The sequence below is a fragment of the Mobula hypostoma genome, chromosome 7 (genome assembly GCF_963921235.1).
Source record: "Mobula hypostoma chromosome 7, sMobHyp1.1, whole genome shotgun sequence".
In the NCBI taxonomy this organism is placed as follows: Eukaryota; Metazoa; Chordata; class Chondrichthyes; order Myliobatiformes; family Myliobatidae; genus Mobula; species Mobula hypostoma.
In genome coordinates, this window is record NC_086103.1 from 12,381,986 (window position 1) to 12,402,769 (window position 20,784).

General features: G+C 47.9%; 1 protein-coding gene across 2 annotated transcripts in view; it reads left to right on the plus strand.

Annotated features, from left to right (window-relative positions):
* anxa6 (annexin A6) overlaps window positions 1–19,687 on the plus strand; it is a 100,609-nt gene extending 80,922 nt beyond the window's left edge. Inside the window, exons 21-25 of one of the 2 annotated variants that reach the window (XM_063053031.1) lie at window positions 5,507–5,600; window positions 9,092–9,187; window positions 10,135–10,193; window positions 15,923–16,045; window positions 19,214–19,687. In XM_063053031.1, coding sequence (XP_062909101.1) covers window positions 5,507–5,600; window positions 9,092–9,187; window positions 10,135–10,193; window positions 15,923–16,045; window positions 19,214–19,273 — 432 coding nt within the window. In that variant the 3' untranslated portion in view covers window positions 19,274–19,687. Of the gene's footprint in view, window positions 1–1,494; window positions 1,879–5,506; window positions 5,601–9,091; window positions 9,188–10,134; window positions 10,194–15,922; window positions 16,046–19,213 lie in introns of those variants that run through there. The other variant, XM_063053032.1, reaches the window with a different exon arrangement.
* The last annotated feature ends 1,097 nt before the right edge of the window (window positions 19,688–20,784 follow it).

The following is a 20,784-nucleotide window of genomic DNA, read 5'->3' on the forward strand; positions in this document are numbered from 1 at the left end:
TAAACTCCGGTGAGTTCGGGCCCAGAGCCATCAAATGCTCCTCATATGTTAACCCTTTCATTACTGAGATCATTCTCAGTAACCTCCCCTTGACCCTCTCTGATGCCAACACGTCCTTCTTACATATGGGGCCCAAAACAGCTCACAATACTCCAGGTGTGCTCTGACCAGTTCCTTGAGAATCAGAAGGTGGGCGAAGGGAAGGAGTACCATCTGACAGATGAACCCCATCTCCCCACATTCTTATTCTGGCTTCTGACCCCTTCCTTTCCAGTCCTGATGAAGGGTCTCGGTCTGAAACATTGACTGTTCCATAGATACTGTCTTACCTGCTGAGTTCATCCAGCATTTTGTCCCCTCTTCACCCCATTCCCCCCTTTTGCTCTCTGCCATCTCTGCCCCCCACTGTCTGCCTCCCCCTCTCCCCCTCTCCCCCCCTCCACCCTCTTCCCACCTCCACCCTCTTCCCACCTCCACCCTCTTCCATCCATCCCTCTACTCCCCTCCTCCCACCCCTTCTACCCACCTTTACTGCCCTCATCCCCGACTCTCTCCTCACCATTACTGCTCCTCCACCCTGCTCCTCCAACCCCCTCTCTCTCACCCCCCTCACCCCCCTCTCTCTCACCCCCCCTCATCCCCCTCACCCCCCTCTCTCTCACCCCCCTCTCTCTCACCCCCCCCATCCCCCTCACCCCCCTCTCTCTCACCCCCCCTCATCCCCCTCACCCCCCTCTCTCTCACCCCCCTCTCTCTCACCCCCCCTCATCCCCCTCACCCCCCTCTCTCTCACCCCCCTCTCTCTCACCCCCCCCATCCCCCTCACCCCCCTCTCTCTCACCCCCCCTCATCCCCCTCACCCCCCTCTCTCTCACCCCCCATCCCCCTCACCCCCTCTCTCTCACCCCCCCTCATCCCCCTCACCCCCCTCTCTCTCACCCCCCTCATCCCCCTCACCCCCCTCTCTCTCACCCCCCTCATCCCCCTCACCCCCCCTCTCTCACCCCCCTCTCTCTCTCACCCTGCCCCCCTCTCTCACCAGTCCTCCAGTATTTTGTTCCCCTTCACCCTATTCCCCCTTTTGCTCTCCACCATCTCTGCCCCCCCACTGTCTGCCTCCCCCTCTTCCCACCTCCACCCTCTTCCCCCCACCCCTCTACTCCCCCCACCCCCTCTAACCCCTTCACTGCCCTCATCCCCCCGCCATACCCTCTCCTCACCACTACCCCTCCTCCAGCCCCCTCCCTCAACCCCCCACCTCCTCTCTCCCTCCTCTGCCTGTGATCGTATCTGTGGGAAAGTATTGTGTACAAATCAAGTTCTACGTTTCCTGCACTGCAGGCCTTTACCCTACCCCAAATGCGGTTTTGGTATCTAGCCAGCTTCGGGATGTTCTGTCAGGTGGTTCTGCAATGGAACTGTGTCGGTCCATACTCATCCTGTCTGTCACATTAGCAATGTCTCTCTTCTTTCTTTCTCTGCCAACCTTGTCAGCTTATCACAGGCTACCTGGTAAGTCACTGTAGGAGATTCATTCCTGTGTCATCCTGGGCACAAGGAACTTCAAGCTCTGGTTTCTGTACTATTCTGCAGATGTGTTGTACAAGGTGCTATAAGGTGCATGTTTTGTACTGTGTGAAAGTCCAGGCATATATACAGTGTATAGCTAGGGTGCCTAAGACCCTTGCACAGTGCTGTATTTCTCAACGTGGAGTGGAGAGCGAGTCTGTAAATCTGGCGGAAGTAAAGGATATTGGGAATGGCGAGGGTGGAGCGCCACGGAAGGGGGTGGGACAGGTGGCAGGAAAGGAATGTCAGGACTGGAGGTGGTGGGGTGGGGAGTGCAGACACACCCAGCCCTGAGACCCCAGACAATGTCATTGATTCCAAACAACTGGTTGATTGATCATTACGGAATATGTCTCTGGTGTTTCCTGTCCCCTTCCCCTTTTCCCAACCATAGTTCCCCTCTCCCTGCCCCCTTCCCACTTTCAGTCCGCAATAGAGACCCATATCAGAATATCAAAGTGATCTAAATTAATTACAAATATAGAACACAAAATAATTGATTGCAAAGTATTCACCTCCTCCTCCTGCCCTTTAATTATGACAACCAAAGAGTGCAGTCAATTGGTTTTAGAAGTCACATAATTAGTTAAATGGAGATCACCTGTTGCAGTTGATTGTAGTAAAAATACTCCTCTATCTGGAAGGTCCAACTGCTGGTGAGTCAGTATCCTGGCAAAAACTACACCATGAGGACAAAAGAACACTCCAAGCAACTCCACGAAAAGGTTATTGAAAAGCACAAGTCAGGAGATGGATACAAGAAAATTCCCAAGTCGCTGAATATCCCCTGGAGTACAGTTAAGTCAATCATCAAGAACTGGAAAGAATATGGCACAGCTGTAAATCTGCCCAGAGCAGGCCGTCCTCAAAAACTGAGTGACCGTGCAAGAAGGGACTAGTGAGGGAGGCCACCAAGAGACCTGTGACAACTCTGGAGGAGTTACCAGCTTCAGTGGCTGAGATGGGAGAGACTGTGATGCCCGGGTGCTTCACCAGTCACAGCTTTATGGGAGACTGGCAAAGAGAAAACCACTGACATGAAATCTCAGCTAGAGTTTGCCAGAAGGCATGTGGGAGACTCTGAAGTCAGCTGGAAGAAGGTTCTGTGGTCTGATGAAAACAAAATTGAGCTTTTTGGCCATTGGACTAAATGCTACGTATGGCGTAGCAGCCCTGGGAGGCTTGTGAAGGTAGAGGGTAAAATGAATGCAGCAAAATACAGGGAAATCCTGGATGAAAACCTGATTCAATCTGCAAGAGAACTGCAACTTGAGGGAAAGATTTGTTTTCCAGCAAGACAATGACCCCAAGCATAAAGCCAAAGCTACGCAGGAATGGCTTAAAAACAACAAAGCTAATGTCCTGGAGTGGCCGAGTCAGAGTCCAGACTTCAATCCAACTGAGAATTTGTGGCTGGACTTGAAAAGGGCTGTTCACTCACAATCCCCATGCAATCTGACAGAGCTTTAGCAGTTTTGTAAAGAAAAGTGGGGAAACATTGCAGTGCCCAGATGTGCAAAGCTGATAGAGACCTATCCACACAGACTCGAGGCTGTAATTGCTGCCAGAGGTGCTTCTACTAAATACTGACTTGAAGGGGGTGAATACTTATGCAATCAGTTATCTTGTGATTTATATTTGTAATTAATTTAGATCACTTTGTAGAGATCTGTTTTCACTTTGTCACAAAAGTGTTTATCAGTGTTTAAAAAAAAGCCAAATTAAATGCACTGTAATTCAATGTTGTAAAACAATAAAACATGAAAGCTTCCAAGGAGAGTGAATGCTTTTTATAGGCACTGTATGTGTGCCCAAGAGTTCGCACAGTAAAGTTTAAATAAAAAGTGTTACTGGTGCTGGGTGTTCAGAAGTCTCCCAGCCTGGGGAAGAAGCTGTTACCCAGCCTAACAATCCTTGTTTTCGTTTTGTGATGCATTCTGCCTGATGGTGGGAGGTCAAAGAGATGGTGGGTCGGATGGGAGGAGTGCTCTGCAAACACAGAGCTTCTGGTTTACAGCCGGGGTAGGGGTGAGAGAGACCTCGATAGTTCTCTCAGCAGTCCTCGCAAACTGTGACTTGTGCTCAGGTTTCTCATTTTACCAGCGAGAGATCCCAGGTTGCCGGTTCAAACCCCACCACAGCAGTTGCGGAAATTAAATAATTAGGGAAATCAGGAATATAAAGCCCTGGTTAGACCACACTCGGAATATTGTGTTCGGTTCTGGTCACCTCGTTACAGGAGGGACGTGGAAGCTTTAGAGAGGGTGCAGAGGAGATTTACCAGGATGCTGCCCGGCATAATGTCTTATGAGGAGAGGTTGATGAGAGGCAGAGATCGAGTGGACAGCCAGAGAATTTTTCCAAGGGTAGAAGTGGCTCATACGAGAGAGTATTATTTTAAGGAGATGGGAAGAAAGTATGGGGGGGGGGGCGGATGTCAGAGATGTTTCTTTTTGCACAGAATGGCGTTTTTACACAGTGTAACACCCTGCTATTGGTGATGGTAGGTTCCCTAAAACTTCCCTATCCATATTTCTGTCCAAGTACGTATTTAAATTTTGTTAATGTTCCTGCCTCTACCATGTGCTCTGACAGCTTTTACTATACACGGGCTACCTTCTGGGTGATAATGCTGCTCTTCCACTTCCTAATCAATCGTTCCCTCTTCCCCTCCTGATTTAAGTTCCGTAGCCTTTACTTCTCCAAGTCGACCATCTCCCACTTTCTCCTTTCGGACTCTTAACTTTATCCTCGGTGTAAGGGCACTTAGGGAAGGGTAATAAATACTGGCATGCCAGGATTGAATGGGAAAAGGCCATAGGAGCAGAATTAGGCCATTCAGCCCATCAACTCTGCTCTGTTATTGCATCATCTCTGATATATTTTTTCTCTCAACCCCGTTTTCCTGCCTTCTCTCCATAATATTTGATGCCCTGATGAATCAAGAACCTGTCCACCTCCACCTTAAAGATAGACCTTAAGACATGGGAAATTTAAATCTTTCAGCCCATCGTGTCTGCTCCACCATTCCATCATGGCTGATTTATTATCCCTCTTAACCTCATTCTCCTGCCTTATCCCCTTAACCTTCAATACCCTGACTAATCAAGAACTCTGCTTTAAATTTACCCAATGACTTGGCCTCCACTGCCGTCTGTGGCAATGATTCCAGATTCACCACCCCTGGCTGAAGAACTCCCTTCTCATCTCTGTTCTAAATGAGTGTCCCTGTATTCTGAAGCTGTGCCCTCTGGTCCTAGGCTTCCCCACTGTAGGAAACATCCTCTCCACATCCACTCTATTTAGCTCTTTCCGTAAGTTAGTGTGGTGGGTCAGTGGTGGGGGAAATCTGGAGGGGGCGCTTCACCTGTGTGAGAATCGCTATCAGCGGGCATGGAGAGCGTACTTTATCTTACAGCTGGGGTGCTATGGTAGTGTGGCGGTTAGTGCCACACTATTACAGCTTGGGGCATCCTGGAGTTCAGAGTTTAATTCCCGTGTGTGCCTGTAAGGAGTTTGTACGTTCTCCCTGTGATCATGGGGGTTTTCTCCGGGTGCTCCAGTTTCCTCCCACAGTCCAGGGTCGGTAGGTTAATTGGTCATTGTAAATTGTCCCATGATTTGGCGAGGGTTAAGTCAGTGGGTTGCTGGGTGGTGAGGCTTGTAAGGCCAGAAGGGCCTGTTCCACACTGTATCTCTAAATAAAATAAAGTCTTTCCCCTGGGAAGGAGACAGTGCAGGTCTCACCCCATCCTCCCTCCCCCCCAGAAAAAGCTGGGGGCAAATTGTCTCTGTGAAGATCAGGAAAGGAACGTGTGGGGTTTGTGGTGGGTGAGACAGGGAGGGGTCCGTGCGGAGAGAGACACCACAGTGGTTAAAGAGGCCTCTCTCCGGTTCCATGAATGCAGATATAATTCCGATGCCTTCTGATTCCCAGGAATTGTGCAGCTCCAGTGATGAGGAATCTGCCTCAATGGAATCGAAGTTCATCAGTATACTGTGCACCAGGAGTTACGCCCACCTCAGGAAGGGTGAGTTCACCCACGATGTTTCCCAGTCCCTGTACCCCCCAGCATTCCTGACGCCATCCCCATTCCCCCACCCTCCCGTTCTCCAATGTGTATGACTTGGGCTGAGAGAGCGTCTGCTCTTCACCTTGTCCCCTCCCCCGTCCCCTCCCCCATCCCTTCCCCGTCCCTCCACCCAGTCCACATAGTCACCACGACCTCTGACATTCCCCGTTTTTTCGTTAAAAACACCATGAGACGTAGGAGCAGAATTAGGCCATTCAGCCCATCGAGTCTGCTTCGCTATTCCATTATGGCTAATTTATTAACTCATTTCAAATCCACTCTCTTCTGCCTGTGACCTTTGACACTCACTAATCAAGAACCTATCAATCTCCACTTTAAATATACCTAATGACTTGGCCTGTACAGCCGTCTGTGGCAATGAATTCCACAGATTCACCACTCTTTAGCTAAAGAAATTCCTCTTCATCTCTGTTCTAAATGGATGTCCCTCTATTCTGAGGCTGTGCCATCTGGTCCTAGACTCCCCCACCATCGAAAACATCCTCTCCACATCCACTCTCTCGGCCTTTCAATATTTGGTAAGTTTCAATGAGCTCCCACTCATTCTTCTAAATTCCAGTGAGTACAGGCCCAGAGCCATCAAATGGTCCTCACACATTAACCCTTTCATTCCTGGAATCATTCACATGAACCTTCTCTTGACCACCTCCAATGTGAGCACATCTTTTCTTCAGTAAGGGGCCCAAAACTGTTCACGATACTCCAAGTGAGGCCTCACCAATGCCTTATAAAGCCTCAACATTACATCCTTGTCCTTATTCTAGTCCTCTCAAAATGAATAGTAACATTGCCCTTGCCTTCCTGACTACTAACTCAACCTGCAAGTTAACCCGTAGGGAATCCTGCACGAGGGCTCCCAAATTCCCTTGCTCCCCTGATTTTTAAATGTTCTCCCTGTTTAGAAAATAGTCTTATGCTTTTAATCCTTGTGCATACACTTCCCTATACTATATTCCATCTTTAAGTTTTTGCCCATTATCTCAATCGGTCTAAGTGCTTCTGCAGACTCCCTGCTTTCCCGACACTACCTACCCCTGCATTTATCTTTGTATCGTCTACAAACTTGGCCACAAAAGCATCAATTCCTTCATACAAATCCTTGACATACATCGTGAAGAGATGCGACCCCACACAGACCCCTGTGGAACACCACTAGTCACCAGCAGCCAACCAGAAAAGGTACTGTTTATTCCCAGTCTTTGCCTCCTGCCAATCAGCCACGGCTTTATCCAGGCTAGAATCTTTCCTGTAATTCCATGGACCCTTAGCTTGTTAAGCAGCCTCATGTGTGGCACCTTGTCAAAGGCCTTCTGAAAATCCAAGTACACAACATCAACTGATTCTCCTTTGTCTGTCCGGCTTGTTATTTCTTCAAAGAATTCCAACAGATTTGTCAGGAAGATTTTCCCTTGAGAAAACCATGTTGACCTGGAAAAATAAAAGTGGCCTAGGTCTTTATGTATATTAAAGGCAGAGATTGATTAGATTCTTAATTAGCCAGGGCATGAAAGGATACGGGGAGAAGGCAGGAGATTGGGGCCGAGAGGAAAATTGGATCAGCCACGATGAAATGTTGGGGCAGTCTTGATGGGCCAAATGGTCTAATTCTGCTTCTATATCTTATGGTCTAAAATACCTATTCAGTTCGACCGCCATTTCTTTGTCCTCCATTACCACTGTTCCACAGTCATTTTCCAGCGGTCCGATATCTGCTCTCGCCTGTCTTTTACTGTTTATATATTTTTTCAACAGTCACCTTAAAAGTATGCCCTTGACATGATTCGCACGCTCCATTCCCTGCATAATCATGTCTAAGAGCCTCTTAAACACCTCTGTCATATCTGCTTCCACCATCACTCCAGGCAGCCACCTCTCTCCGTGTAAAAAAAATCTAGCACATTTCCTTTCAGCTTTCCCCCACGCACCTTAAGTACTTGTCCTCTGGTACATGACATTTTTATCCCAGAGTAAAGATTCTGACTGCCTAATCCATCTCTGCCTCTTATAATTTATGAGCTTCTAACAGGCCTCCATCACTCCAGTGAAAACAACCCAAGTTCATTCCCCTTCTCTCTTTTTCCATTTCCCCATTCTGCTTCCCCTTTCACCTCTTCCCTTCTCCTCACCTACCTACCTACCCCCCAGTGCTCCTCCTTCCCTTTCTCTCATAGTCCTCTCTCCTCTCCTACCAGATTCCTTCTTCTCCAGCCCTTCACTTCTACCACCTCCCACCTCCCAACTTCTCACTTCATCTCCCCTCCCTCACACCCCCATCTTCCCTCTCACCTGTCACTTTCCAGCTTGCCCTCCTCCCCCACCCCACAACCTTTTCATTCTGGCATCTTCCACCTTTCCTTTTCAGTCCTGAGGAGGGGTCTTGGCCCGAAACGTTGACTGTTTGTTCCTCTCCACAGAGGCTGCCTGACCTGCTGAGTTCCTCTAGCATTTTGTGTGCGTGGCTCACATTTATCCAACCTCTCCTTATAGGTAACGCTCTCTAATCCAGGCAGCACCCTGGAGAACCTTTCCTGTGTCCTCACCCAGTCTGAACATAACGTGCTGTTATTGCAGAAATCACGCACTGTTCCCACACTTTACAACAACAGCGACGTTATTATGAGCCTCACACAGCCTTGTGAAAAGCACTTTCTGGTTTTTGAGTTGAAGGTGCACTCTATGCACGGACGTTGAACCTGAAACACCCAGGTATGAGAATACCGATGCGCATCTTTGGTGAGGAGAAGTTACACATTCGTTTATGTAACGAATAGACAGACACTTCAACGTCTAAGGCTGTTTGTTTATTCATTGAGACACAATACAGAACAGGCCCTTCCAGCCCTTCAAGCCGTGTTACCTGGCTACCCTCCGACTTAACCCTAGCCTCGTCACGGGACAATTTACAATGACCAATTAACCTAACCGGTACTTGTCGGGACTGTGGGAGGAAACCCACGCGGTCACGGTGAGAACGTACAAACTCCTTACTGGCAGCAGCGGGAATTGAACCCGGGCCGCTGGTACGATAAACCGTTGTGCTAACCACTACACTACCGTGCCGCACCCCTGTGGATGGCGGTGTGTGGGACATGGGGCAGAACTATGCTATCAAGCGTAGTGGTTAGCACAACGCTTTACAGTTCCAGTGACCCAGGTTCAGCTCCCACTGCTGTCTGCGAGTTTCGATCTTCTCCCTGGGTTTCCTCTGGGTGCTTCACTTTTCTCCCATAGTCCAAAGACGTATGGATTAGTAGGTTAATTGGTCACATGGGTGTATTGTGCATGGCAGGCTCGCTGGGCTGGTGGGGTTTGTTACCGTGCTGGATCTCTGAACCTAAAATAAAAAATATATCCATCTGGCTGCAGCATAACTTTCTGACTCTCACACTCACTGACCCACCCTGGCTGACGATTCACATCCTTTTCAGTATTTCAGGATTACATTAAACTGACCAACAGGGACATCGAGCAGGCCATCAAGACCGAGATGTCGGGAGACCTAATGTACGGGCTGATTGGAGTCGGTGAGTCTTTGCGAACGACTTGGTGTTGGGCTGGGAGGCTGCCGGAAACCTGGCGTAAAGACAGAAATTGCGGCAGGGTCAGCACACCGCCAGTGACCCAGGTTTATTCCTGCCGCTACACGGATGGAGTCTGTACACTCTCCCTACGACAGTGTGGGTTTCCTCCGGGTGCTCCGGTTTCCTCCCACAGTCCAAGGACAATTGGGTTGTAGGTTAATAGGTCACCTCATGAATTTGCCTGCCTGCACTGCCCTTTCTCTGTAACTGTAACACCTCATTCTGCATCTGTTACTGTTTTATCTCATTCTACCGCAGTGCACTGTGCAATGATCTCATCTGTATAACAGTACATATGACAATAATAAAGCAATTTCAATTCCATTTCGTTCATTCGATATCTGCCATGTTGTTTGAGGTGGACAGTCATGGTCTTTCTGTGACTATGATTGGTCTTGGCAGATGTTTCTATAAAAGTGGCTTGGCATTGCTGCCTTTTGGGCAGTGTCTTCAGACCACGGTCAGCCAAGCCATTATCAGTACTGTCCAGAGGTTGTCCGCCTGGCGTCAGTGGTGACATAACCAGGACGTGTGATCGGTACCCCCTGCTCAAGCGACCATCCACCGCCTGCTCCCATGGGTTCACGTGACGGGTGAGTGTTGGGGGGGGGTGGGGGCTATGCAGGTGCTACACCTTTCTCATTGGTGACCTGCAGGCTAGCGGAGGGAGGGAGCACCTCACATCTCCCTTGGTGGAGACATATTTCTGGCCTGCAACCCATAACTCTGTTTGAAAGATATCATTAAACTTGCTTCTACCACCTGGTTGTCATTAAATTCCACAAGGTGAATTCAGATTTTACTTGCTGACAGACCAGTGTTGGGGACCTCTAGATGATAAAGGTACAATTGTGATGCACCCAAAGTTTTCCTTTCTCTGTCTCTCCTAGTGCGTTCCATCAAGAACAAACCGTTGTTCTTTGCGGAGCGGTTATACAAGTCCATGAAGGTAAAGTACAATGTCTCTGTCAGTAAGCTGCCTTATGTATTTATCTTATTGTGTTTTTTTTGTGCTGCATCAGATCTGGAGTAACAATCATTTTGTTCTCCCTTATACTCGTGTACTGGAAATGACATTAAACAACTTGAATCTAGAACCTGCCTCCATCGCCACTCAAGGGGGCTCATTCTAGGCACCCACCACTCTGCAATGTAACACTTTATTCTGTGTTCTCTTTCTGTCTTTCCTTGTTCCACCTCAATGCACTGTGTAATGAAATTGTCTACAATGGGTCATCAAAACTGCCCAATGCATAGTCATACTTTATTGATCCCAGGGGAAATTGGTTTTCGTTACAGTTGCACCATAAATAATAAATAGTAATAGAACCATAAATAATTAAATAGTAATATGTAATTTATGCCAGGAAATAAGTCCAGGACCAGCCTATTTGCTCAGGGTGTCTGACCCTCCAAGGGAGGAGTTGTAAAGTTTGATGGCCACAGGCAGGAATGACTTCCTATGATGCTCAGTGTTGCATCTCGGTGGAATGAGTCTCCGGCTGAATGTACTCCTGTGCCCAACCAGTACATTATGTAGTGGATGGGAGACATTGTCCAAGATGGCATGCAACTTGGACAGCATCCCCTTTTCAGACACCACCGTCAGAGAGTCCAGTTCCATCCCCACAACATCACTGGCCTTACGGATGCATCACTGCCACCAGCCTTCCCACCATGGACGTATATACAGAGAGGTACCGGGAAAGGGCCAGTTACATTATGAAGGATCCCACCCACCCTGCTCATGGACTGTTTGTCCCACTCCCATCAGGGAGGAGGCTACGTAGCATCCACACCAGGACCACCAGACTCAAAAACAGTTACTTTCCCCAAGCAACACCTCCACCCACCCACCCACCCCTCCACACCCCCAATCACCACGACTTTATCATTTCCTGTCAGTCCCCTGATGTACAGACGCTCCTGTGCCTAGCGTCACTTTATGGACATACACTCAATCTATGTAGAGAAGCTATCAAAAGTCTCCTCCTTGATGGTAGCAATGAGAAGAGTGCGTGCCCTGGGTCATGGGGCTGCTTATTGGTGGGTGCTGCCTTTTTGAGGCATCGCCTTTTGAAGGTGTCCTGAATGCTGGGGAGGCTGGTGCCCATGGTGGAGCTGGCTGAGTTTGCAACTTTCTGCAGCTTTTTCTGATGCTGTGTAGTGCCTCCCCTCCCCTGTCACAGTGGTGTCAAGAAAACAACCTCTCCCTCAATGTCGCAAAAACAAAGGAGCTGGTTGTGGACTACGGGAGGAATGGAGACAGGTTAGCCCTTATTGACATCAATGAATCTGGGGTTGAGAAGGTGAACAACTTTAAGTTCCTCGGCATAAAGATCACCGAGGATCTCACACTGTCTGTACATACCGGCTGTGTGGTGAAAAAGGCACAACCGCGCCTCTTTCACCTCAGATGGATGAAGGACTTTCTACAGGGGCACAATTGAGAGCATCCTGACTGGCTGCATCACTGCCTGGTATGGGAACTGTACTCCCCTCAATCTCAGGACTCTGCAGAGAGTGGTGCGGACAGCCCAGCGCATCTGTAGTTGTGAACTTCCCACTATTCCGGACATTTACAAAGACAGGTGTGTGAAAAGGGCCCAAAGGATCATTGGAGACCCGAGTCACCCCAACCACAAACTGTTCCAGCTGCTACCATCCGGAAATGGTACTGCAGCATAAAGGCCAGGACCAACAGGCTCCGGGACAGCTTCTTCCACCGGGCCATCAGACTGATTAATTCATGCTGATGCAACTGTATTTCTATGTTATATTGTTGTACATGCTATTATTATAAATTACTATAAAATCTACATTGCACATTTAGATGGAGACGTAACAAAGATTTTTACTCCTCATGTATATGAAGGATGTAAGTAATAAAATTCAATTCAATTTAATTCAACATCTGTAGAAATTTGTGAGAGTCTTTGAGAGAATCTCAGGGTTTGATTTGTGACATATATGTGCTTTGATAATAAGTTTACTTTAACTTTAGCAGCTGTCTCTCTGGTGAGGGAGTGTTGCAGGATTTAGACCCAGTGACAGTGAAGAAATGGGATCGATTTCCATTATCAAAATGGTCTGCAGTGCTGTGAGGTACCTGCAGATGGCGGTGTTTGACAGGGAACACGAGCACAGAAACAGGCCCTTCAGCCCACAATGTTGTGCTGAACCATTGCAGCTAAGGGCACCTAATGCCTTCTGCCCACGTATGGTCCCTATCCCCCACTCTTTGTATGTTCGTACATCCATCAAAGAGACCCTAAAACACCTCTTGTCAAACACCACCTTCTCCACCACCAAAGTTCAAAGTAAATTTATTAGCAAAGTACATATACGCCAACATATGCAACCCTGAGATGCATTTTCTTGTAGACATACTCAATAGATTTATAAAATAATAACCATAACAGAATCAATGAAAGACCGCCCAGCTACGGTGTTCAATCAGAGTGCAGAAGACAACAAACTGTTCAAATACAAAAAGAAAGCACTAATAATAATAAATAAACAATACATATGAAGGACATGAGATGGAAAGTCCTTGAGAGTGAGTTCATTGGTTGTGGGAACAGTTGAGTGATGGGGTGAGTGAAGTTGAGTGAAGTTATCCCCTCTGGTTCAAGAGCCTGGTAGTTGAGGGGTAATAACTGTTGCTGAACCCGTGGTGTGAGTCCTGAGGCTCCTGTATCTTCTCCCTGATGGTAAAAGTGAGAAGAGAGATTGTCCTGGGGGGGTGGGGTTGCTGATGATGGATGCTGCTTTCCTGTGACAATACTTTGTGTAGATTCACTCAGTGGTGGGAAGTGCTATACCCGTGATGGACTGGGCTGTAACCACTACCTTTTGTAGGATTTCCCATTCAAGGGCATTGGTGTTTTTGTACCAGGCTGTGAGGCAACCAGTCAATACACTGGACAGCGCATTCCACTCTCTGTAGAGACAGAAACCAGTCTGCTCCCCACACACAAAATGCTGGAGGAACTCAGCAAGTCAGGCAGCAACTATGGAGAGGAATAAACAGTCGATGTTTCGGGCCGAGACCTTTTGTCAAGACTGGAAAGGAAGAGGGAATATGCTAGAATAAGAAGGTGAGGATGGGAGAAGGAGTACAAGCTAGAAGGTGATGGGTGTGCTGGGGCAGCAGGCTGAGGGTAGCAGACACCAACAGAATCAACAAACTCATTCGTAAGGCCAGTGATGTTGTGGGGATGGAACTGGACTCTCTGACGGTGGTGTCTGAAAAGAGGATGCTGTCTAAGTTGCATGCCATCTTGGTCAATGTCTCCCATCCACTACATAATGTACTGGGCGGGCACAGGAGTACATTCAGCCAGAGACTCATTCCACCGAGATGCAACACAGAGCGTCATAGGAAGTCATTCCTGCCTGTGGCCATCAAACTTTACAACTCCTCCCTTGGAGGGTCAGACACCCTGAGCCAATAGGCTGGTCCTGGACTTATTTCCTGGCATAATTTATATATTACTATTTAATTATTTATTGTTTTATTACTATTTATGGTGCAACTGTAACGAAAACCAGTTTCCCCTGGGATCAATAAAGTATGACTATGACTATGTGAAGCCAGGAGAGAGGTGTGAAGTGAGAAGCTGGGAGGTGATAGGTGGGAAAGCGAAAAGGACTGAAGAAGAAGGAATTTGATAGGAGAGGAGAGTGGACTATGGGAGAAAGGGAAAGAGGAGGGGCACCGGGGCAAGGTGAGGAGAAGACACTAGGGAAGACACAAACAATCTCCCAGATGTAATAGTGGCCAAAAGACCTAGGGTAATGGATGAATTGAAGGAAATTTATATTAGGCAGGAAATGGTGATGGATAGGCTGTTGGGTCTGAAGGCTGATAAGTCCCCGGGACCTGATGGTCTGCATCCCAGGGTACGTAAGGAGGTGGCTTTAGAAATTGTGGACGCATTGGTAATCATTTTCCAATGTTCTATAGATTCAGGATCAGTTCCTGTGGATTGGAGGGTGGCGAATGTTGTCCCTTTCTTCAAGAAGGGAGGAAGAGAGAAAACAGGGAATTATAGATCGGTTAGCCTGACGTCGGTGGTGGGAAAGATGCTGGAGTCAATTATAAACGATGAAATTACGACACATCTGGATAGTAGTAACAGGATTGGTCCGAGTCAGCATGGATTTACGAAGGGGAAATCGTGCTTGACTAATCTTCTGGAATTTTTTGAGGATGTAACTATGAAAATAGACAAGGAAGAGCCAGTGGATGTAGTGTACCTGGACTTTCAGAAAGCCTTTGATAAAGTCCCACATAGGAGATTAGTGGGCAAAATTAGGGCACATGGTATTGGGGGCAGAGTACTGACATGGATTGAAAATGGCTGGCTGACAGGAAACAAAGAGTAGCGATTAACAGGTCCCTTTCGGAATGGCAGGCAGTGACCAGTGGGGTACCGCAGGGTTCAGTGCTGGGACCGCAGCTGTTTACAATATATATTAATGATTTAGATGAGGGAACTAAAAGTAACATTAGCAAATTTGCCGATGACACAAAGCTGGGTGGCAGTTTGAAATGTGTGGAGGGTGTTATGAGAATGCAGGGTGACTTGGACAGGCTGGGTGAGTGGGCGGATGCATGGCAGATGCAGTTTAATGTGGATAAATGTGAGGTTATCCACTTTGGTGGTAAGAACGGGAAGGCAGATTATTATCTAAATGGAGTCAAGTTAGGAAAAGGGGAAGCACAATGAGATCTAGGTGTTCTTGTACATCAGTCACTGAAAGCAAGCATGCAAGTACAGCAGGCAGTGAAGAAAGCTAATGGCATGCTGGCCTTCATAACAAGGGGAATTGAGTATAAGAGCAAAGAGGTCCTTCTGCAGCTGTACAGGGCCCTGGTGAGACCACATCTGGAGTACTGTGTGCAGTTTTGGTCTCCAAATTTGAGGAAGGACATTCTTGCTATTGAGGGAGTGCAGCGTAGGTTCACAAGGTTAATTCCCAGGATGGCAGGACTGTCATATGTTGAAAGATTGGAGCGACTGGGCTTGTATACTCTGGAATTTAGAAGGCTGAGAGGGGATCTTATTGAAACATATAAGATTATTAAGTGATTGAACACGCTGGAGGCAGGAAGCATGTTCCCGCTGGTGGGTGAATCCAGAACCAGAGGCCACAGTTTAAGAATAAGGGGTAGGCCATTTAGAACGGAGTTGAGGAAAAACTTTTTCACCCAGAGAGTGGTGGATATATGGAATGCTCTGCCCCAGAAGGCTGTGGAGGCCAAGTCTCTGGATGCTTTCAAAAAAGAGATGGATAGAGCTCTTAAAGACAGTGGAATCAAAGGTTATGGGGATAAGGCAGGAACTGGATACTGATAGTGGATGATCAGCCATGATCACAGTGAATGGCAGTGCTGGCTCGAAGGGCCGAATGGCCTTATCCTGTATCTATTGTCTATAAGAAATAAGAGGCCAGAATGGGGAATTATAATACTTCAGAGAAGAAGCTTTCTAAAGCGGTAACATAACTGATTGCCTTGTCTAGTAAAGGCAGGCGTGTCATACACTGCCTTTGTCCCTGTGGTAGAGGTGGTGGCTGTTGTAGGAGTGGATGTTTGGATGCAGATGTGATAAATAAAAGAATTTGAATCTGAATTCTGACTTTGACCTTCCCCTGGTGTGTGTTTTCCAGGGAGCCGGGACGGATGACAGGACTCTGACCAGGATCATGATTTCCAGAAGTGAGATCGACTTGATGAACATCCGCCAGGAATTCAAGAAGATGTACGATGCCTCACTGCACTCCTTCATCGAGGCAAGTCTCACACCCTTAACCTCTTTCTAAACACACGAGATTCTGCCACTGCTGGAAATCTTAACCGACAAGCACAAAATGCGGAACTGAGCACTTGTGCAAATGTTATTTTTTTGTGACTGTGTGTGACTGTATGTGTGCTGTGTGTGATGGTACGTATTGTATTTAGTACCCTGTCCCTGTCCCCGCAGCAATGCTGTTTTGTTTAGCTCTATGCATGTGTATGCCTAAAGTTTAATTCTGGCCCAACAAGCCATGTCACCTTGCACCCACCTTTTTAACCCTCGCCCAATCACGGGACCAATTAACCTTCGAACTGCCTTTGGACTGTGGGAGGAAATCCACACCTACATGAGAAGGTTGTACAAACTCCTTACTGACAGCACCAGAGCTGAACTCCCAACTCCAGTGTGGTGACCAGTTTGAATTTGTGGTCACAAAATGAGAAGGTTCTTGTAAAGTCTAATCTGGCTCCTTAAGAGCGTAGGGCAGGGGGCCCCTTGGTTAATGGTAGGGGTCTGTGGCGTAAAAACGATTGGGAACCCCTAGCGTAGAGCAGAGAAACTTCAGCCCAACTCGTATTTCTCTCACAAACAAGAGCAAATCTGCAGACGCTGGAAGTCCGAGCAACACACACAAAATGCTGGAGGAGCCCAGCAGGCCAGGCAGCATCTGTGGGAAAAAAAAGTACAGTCGATGTTTTGGGCTGAGCCCCTTCGGCGGGATCCGATTAACCCTAACCTGATCATGGGACATTTACAGTGATCAGTTAACCTACCTGGTACATTGTTGGCCTGTAGAGGGGAAACAGGAGGACCCGGAGAAATCCCTTGGAGGGAGGACGTACAGAGACCCCTTACATCATCACTGGAATTGAACTTTGAACTCCAGAACGCCCTGAGCTGTAATGACCTCCACGTTGCCATGACGCCCAGTGAGCTAGTCCTTCCTGCCCGCATTTGGCCCATTGCCCTCCAATCGTCCCCTGTCCATCTACTTATCTCAATGACAACACCCACAAAGTTCTGGAGGAGCTTCGCAGGTCTGACAGCATCTATGGAGATGAATTAACAGTCGACGCTTCGGGCCGGGACCCTTCGGGGAAGGAAGGGGGAAGACGTCAGAATAAGAAGGTTGTGGGGGGGGAAGGAGTACAAGCTGGCAGAAGTTAGGTGAAGCTAGGTGAGTGGGGAACTATAAGACGTAGGACCAGAATGAGGCCATTCAGCCCATCAGGTCTGCACCATCATTCCATCATGACTGATTTATTATCCCTCTCAACCCCTCTCTCCTGCCATCTCAACATAACCTTTGACACTCTGACTAATCAAGAAGCTATCAACCTCCACTTTAAATACACCCAGTGCCTTGTCCTCCACAGCATTCTGTGGCAATGAATTCCACAGATTCATCACGCTCTGGCTAAAGAAATTCCACCACATCTCTGTTCTAAAGGGACATGTATAAACTTATACACTTCTATGAAGTCTCCTCTCATGCTCCATCGCTCCAAAAGTGGTCCTAGTTGGAGCATTCCTGACGGAGATGGATTGGGAATGTTGGCCAGAAGGAACTTCAGCCTGATCAGGGACAGGGGAAGCAGACAAACCAGTTGTCTTTGTTTCCCTCCCATTTTGTGGACTCTGAACAGTTTCTTGCTCTTGGATAATCTAATCAGAGCAACTGAATGTGGACACATGAAGCTTCAGGTAATGATCTGCTAAACCTGAGACCATTCTCAACCAAGTATCCATTTGTTATGTAGAGGGAATGGACTCTGATCTGATTCTTGTTCTGGGACAATCTAATCAGAGCAATATACCTGAGACCATTCTCAGAGGAGTAGCTACTTGTAAAATGCCAGACTTGCATCGGTAATCTCATTAGACTCTGTCTGGGTTGCCTCATTTCACTGGTTTGGAGCAGTCAGAGTGTAAAGACACAAATACTCAAGGCTGGGGTGGGCAGAGCCATGGAACAATGTTGGCTGTAGCCCTGTACAATGACCAGTAAGAAGGTGTCCCAGGTAGGTCAGGTGAGATTGAGCCAATGGGGTGGAGATCCAATGGTTCAATTGATGAGGAACTGTATTAGACTCAGGAGCTCCAAATACACAGGGGCGATAACTCTCCAGCAGCCAGAGACCAAGCATCGCGGATAAGGAGGACCCCACGGACACGAGGAGATCGGGACCACAAGGAACGCCTGGCCAGCGGAGACTCCTTTCCCGGATAATATCCTTTTCTCTTCATTGGCTGTTCATGGAGTGTCAGGGGTTCTAGTAGGGAGCACACGGGTAGATAAGAGTGTGAACCCACCTGCTTTTTTAGTTCAAATAATAAAAGTTACTTGTCAGTCCATAGAGGTTCTCGGTGCCTCACTGATCATTATTACAAGGGGTGGTTCTTGTAACAGGAAGACCTCAAGGAAAGAAGGTGGTGGTTTGTGGACCAGTTGGGGAACTCCATGAATGAGCCAACGTTTGTAAAATGCGTTTTACGGTAGCAGATAGTATAACACTGTTACAGTGTCATCTCTACGATCAGGGTTCAATTCCTGCTGCTGTCTATAAGGAGTTTGTACATTTTCCCTGTGACTGCGTGGGTTTCCTCTGGGTGCTCTGGTTTTCTCCCGCATTCCATGGATATCCGGGTTAGGATTAGGAAATTGTTGTCGGACACTTGCAGGCTGCCCCTAACACATTCTCGGACGGTGTTGGGTACTAACGCGAACAGCGCATTTCACTGTCCGTTTTGACATTTCGATGTACATGTGACAAATAAGCCTAAGCAACTTCCTTCTCCAGAGAGAGTGCAGAAGAGGTATAGCAGGAAGATGCCTGGATTGAAAATTAAATTTGATTTTATTAGTGGTGTGTGGAATCATTGAAACAGGCAGTGAAATGCACTGTTCTTGTCAATATCAACACAGTCTGAGGATGTGCTGGGGACAGCCCGCGAGTGACGTGCGGTTAGGGATGGTGAGTCGTGAATGTGTTATGTAGGCGACTTTTGCAAAATCCTCTCTGATTTGATTTGACGCAAATGATGAATTTCACTGTAGGTTTCAACATATGTGCGTCAAATAGAGCTAATCTTTCATCTTTGAAGGCATCATCCTTATCTGCATGGTGTGTTAAATAAATGCCCTTTCTGTTTTCATTCCTAGAGTGATACGTCGGGGGACTACAGTAGCGTTCTTCTAGCGCTGTGTGGTGGAGACGATTAGAAATGGTGGTTCCACCCTATCATGTTGGTGATGTCCTTCGCCGCAGGAAGAATGTCAGGACAGGGTCATCTTGGGACAAAATGCCAACGTTTCCAGTCCACCCCCTCCCAACCCCACAACCTATCCCTGCAGCAAGAGCCTGGGTTGGGATCGAGCTGACCCCCACGTGTGTCACTGTGCATGTGATTCTGCTCTCTTTGTTCCCAAAGCACCGAAATCCTCACCGGGACTCTGCCAGAAGGTCAGAATTCTCTGATCCGGCCCCAGTCCAGGGAGTCAGCGAACTTCAGGTTCTGTGGATCGACCCCTCCGGATCTGTGATCTGGCTCCTGCCATTGGTGGCTTGCAGTACGTGACCTTTGACTGCTGCTTTTCAGTGGTGGATTTTACCCTGTTCCTTCATCCCTTGTCCCATCGGACCCGGCCTTGCCCTCTCCATGGGATCCCTGTTCTCCAATAGTCTGGGGTCATATTCCGCTCCCTACCCCTGTGGAGACAATGTGCTTCGCTCTCAGTCTTACATCCATTCCCCTCGCCTCCTCAGAATCCCACACACTCCCTCCGAATCTCACGCACCTCCTCAAAATCCCCAACCCTTGGTGCCTCCGGTTCTGCTATCCCAGTACTTCTTTGAAAGGAAAATCTCTGTGAGTTAACTATCAGATGAAAACTATTTGAGGTGATGGAAGATGAGGAAGGAGTGGGGTTGGTAGGTGAAATGGAGGAGTGAGATTCTGCAGCCACGTTTTTGGGCAATCCATCCATTTGGCCTGGGTATCCCTTCTTGACCCCGTCCCCATGCCTTCTGCCACCAAAACTGGAGCTCTGAATCCCCCTCTGCCTCTGGGATGACATCACCACTGATACCCCCACCCAATCCTGCTGGTCCCCCAACCCCCCACCGCCGATTTCCCCATGGCTCCCTTCTAGACGCAATCTATATTCCTCTTAGTGCTCCTCGAGCTTGCAAATCAGCCTGAGTTTGTTTTATAGAATGGAAGAAGCCAATAAACATGTAAAGATCCACCTTGGCTTTGCCTTCGATTTCTCTAAGATGTCAAGAAGCAAAAAACTTCTTCAAATGAGGGGACGCAGTGATCTATCTATGTTAGCTATCTGTCTCTCTGTCTTTCTGATCATCTGTCTATGCGACCTATATATCTGTCTGCCTATCCATCCTTCCTGTTTGTCCATTCAGACTGCTTGTCCAATCTATCAACTTGTCTTGACTGTCTATTCTAACTACCTCCCCTACCCTCCCTACCCACCTACCCTACCTACTCTCTCTACCTACCCACCTACTCCACCCACACGTACCCTACCTATCTACCTACCCTGCTTACCTTCCTCTGCTACCTTCAATACTTTACCTACCTAGGACAGAATTCTCCCTGCCTTTTGAGAAGGAGAAGCTAAAGTCAGATGTATCAGTATTACAATGGAGTACAGGGAATTATCGAGGCATGAAAGAGAAGCTGGACAAAATTGATTGGAAGGGGTCACTAACAGGG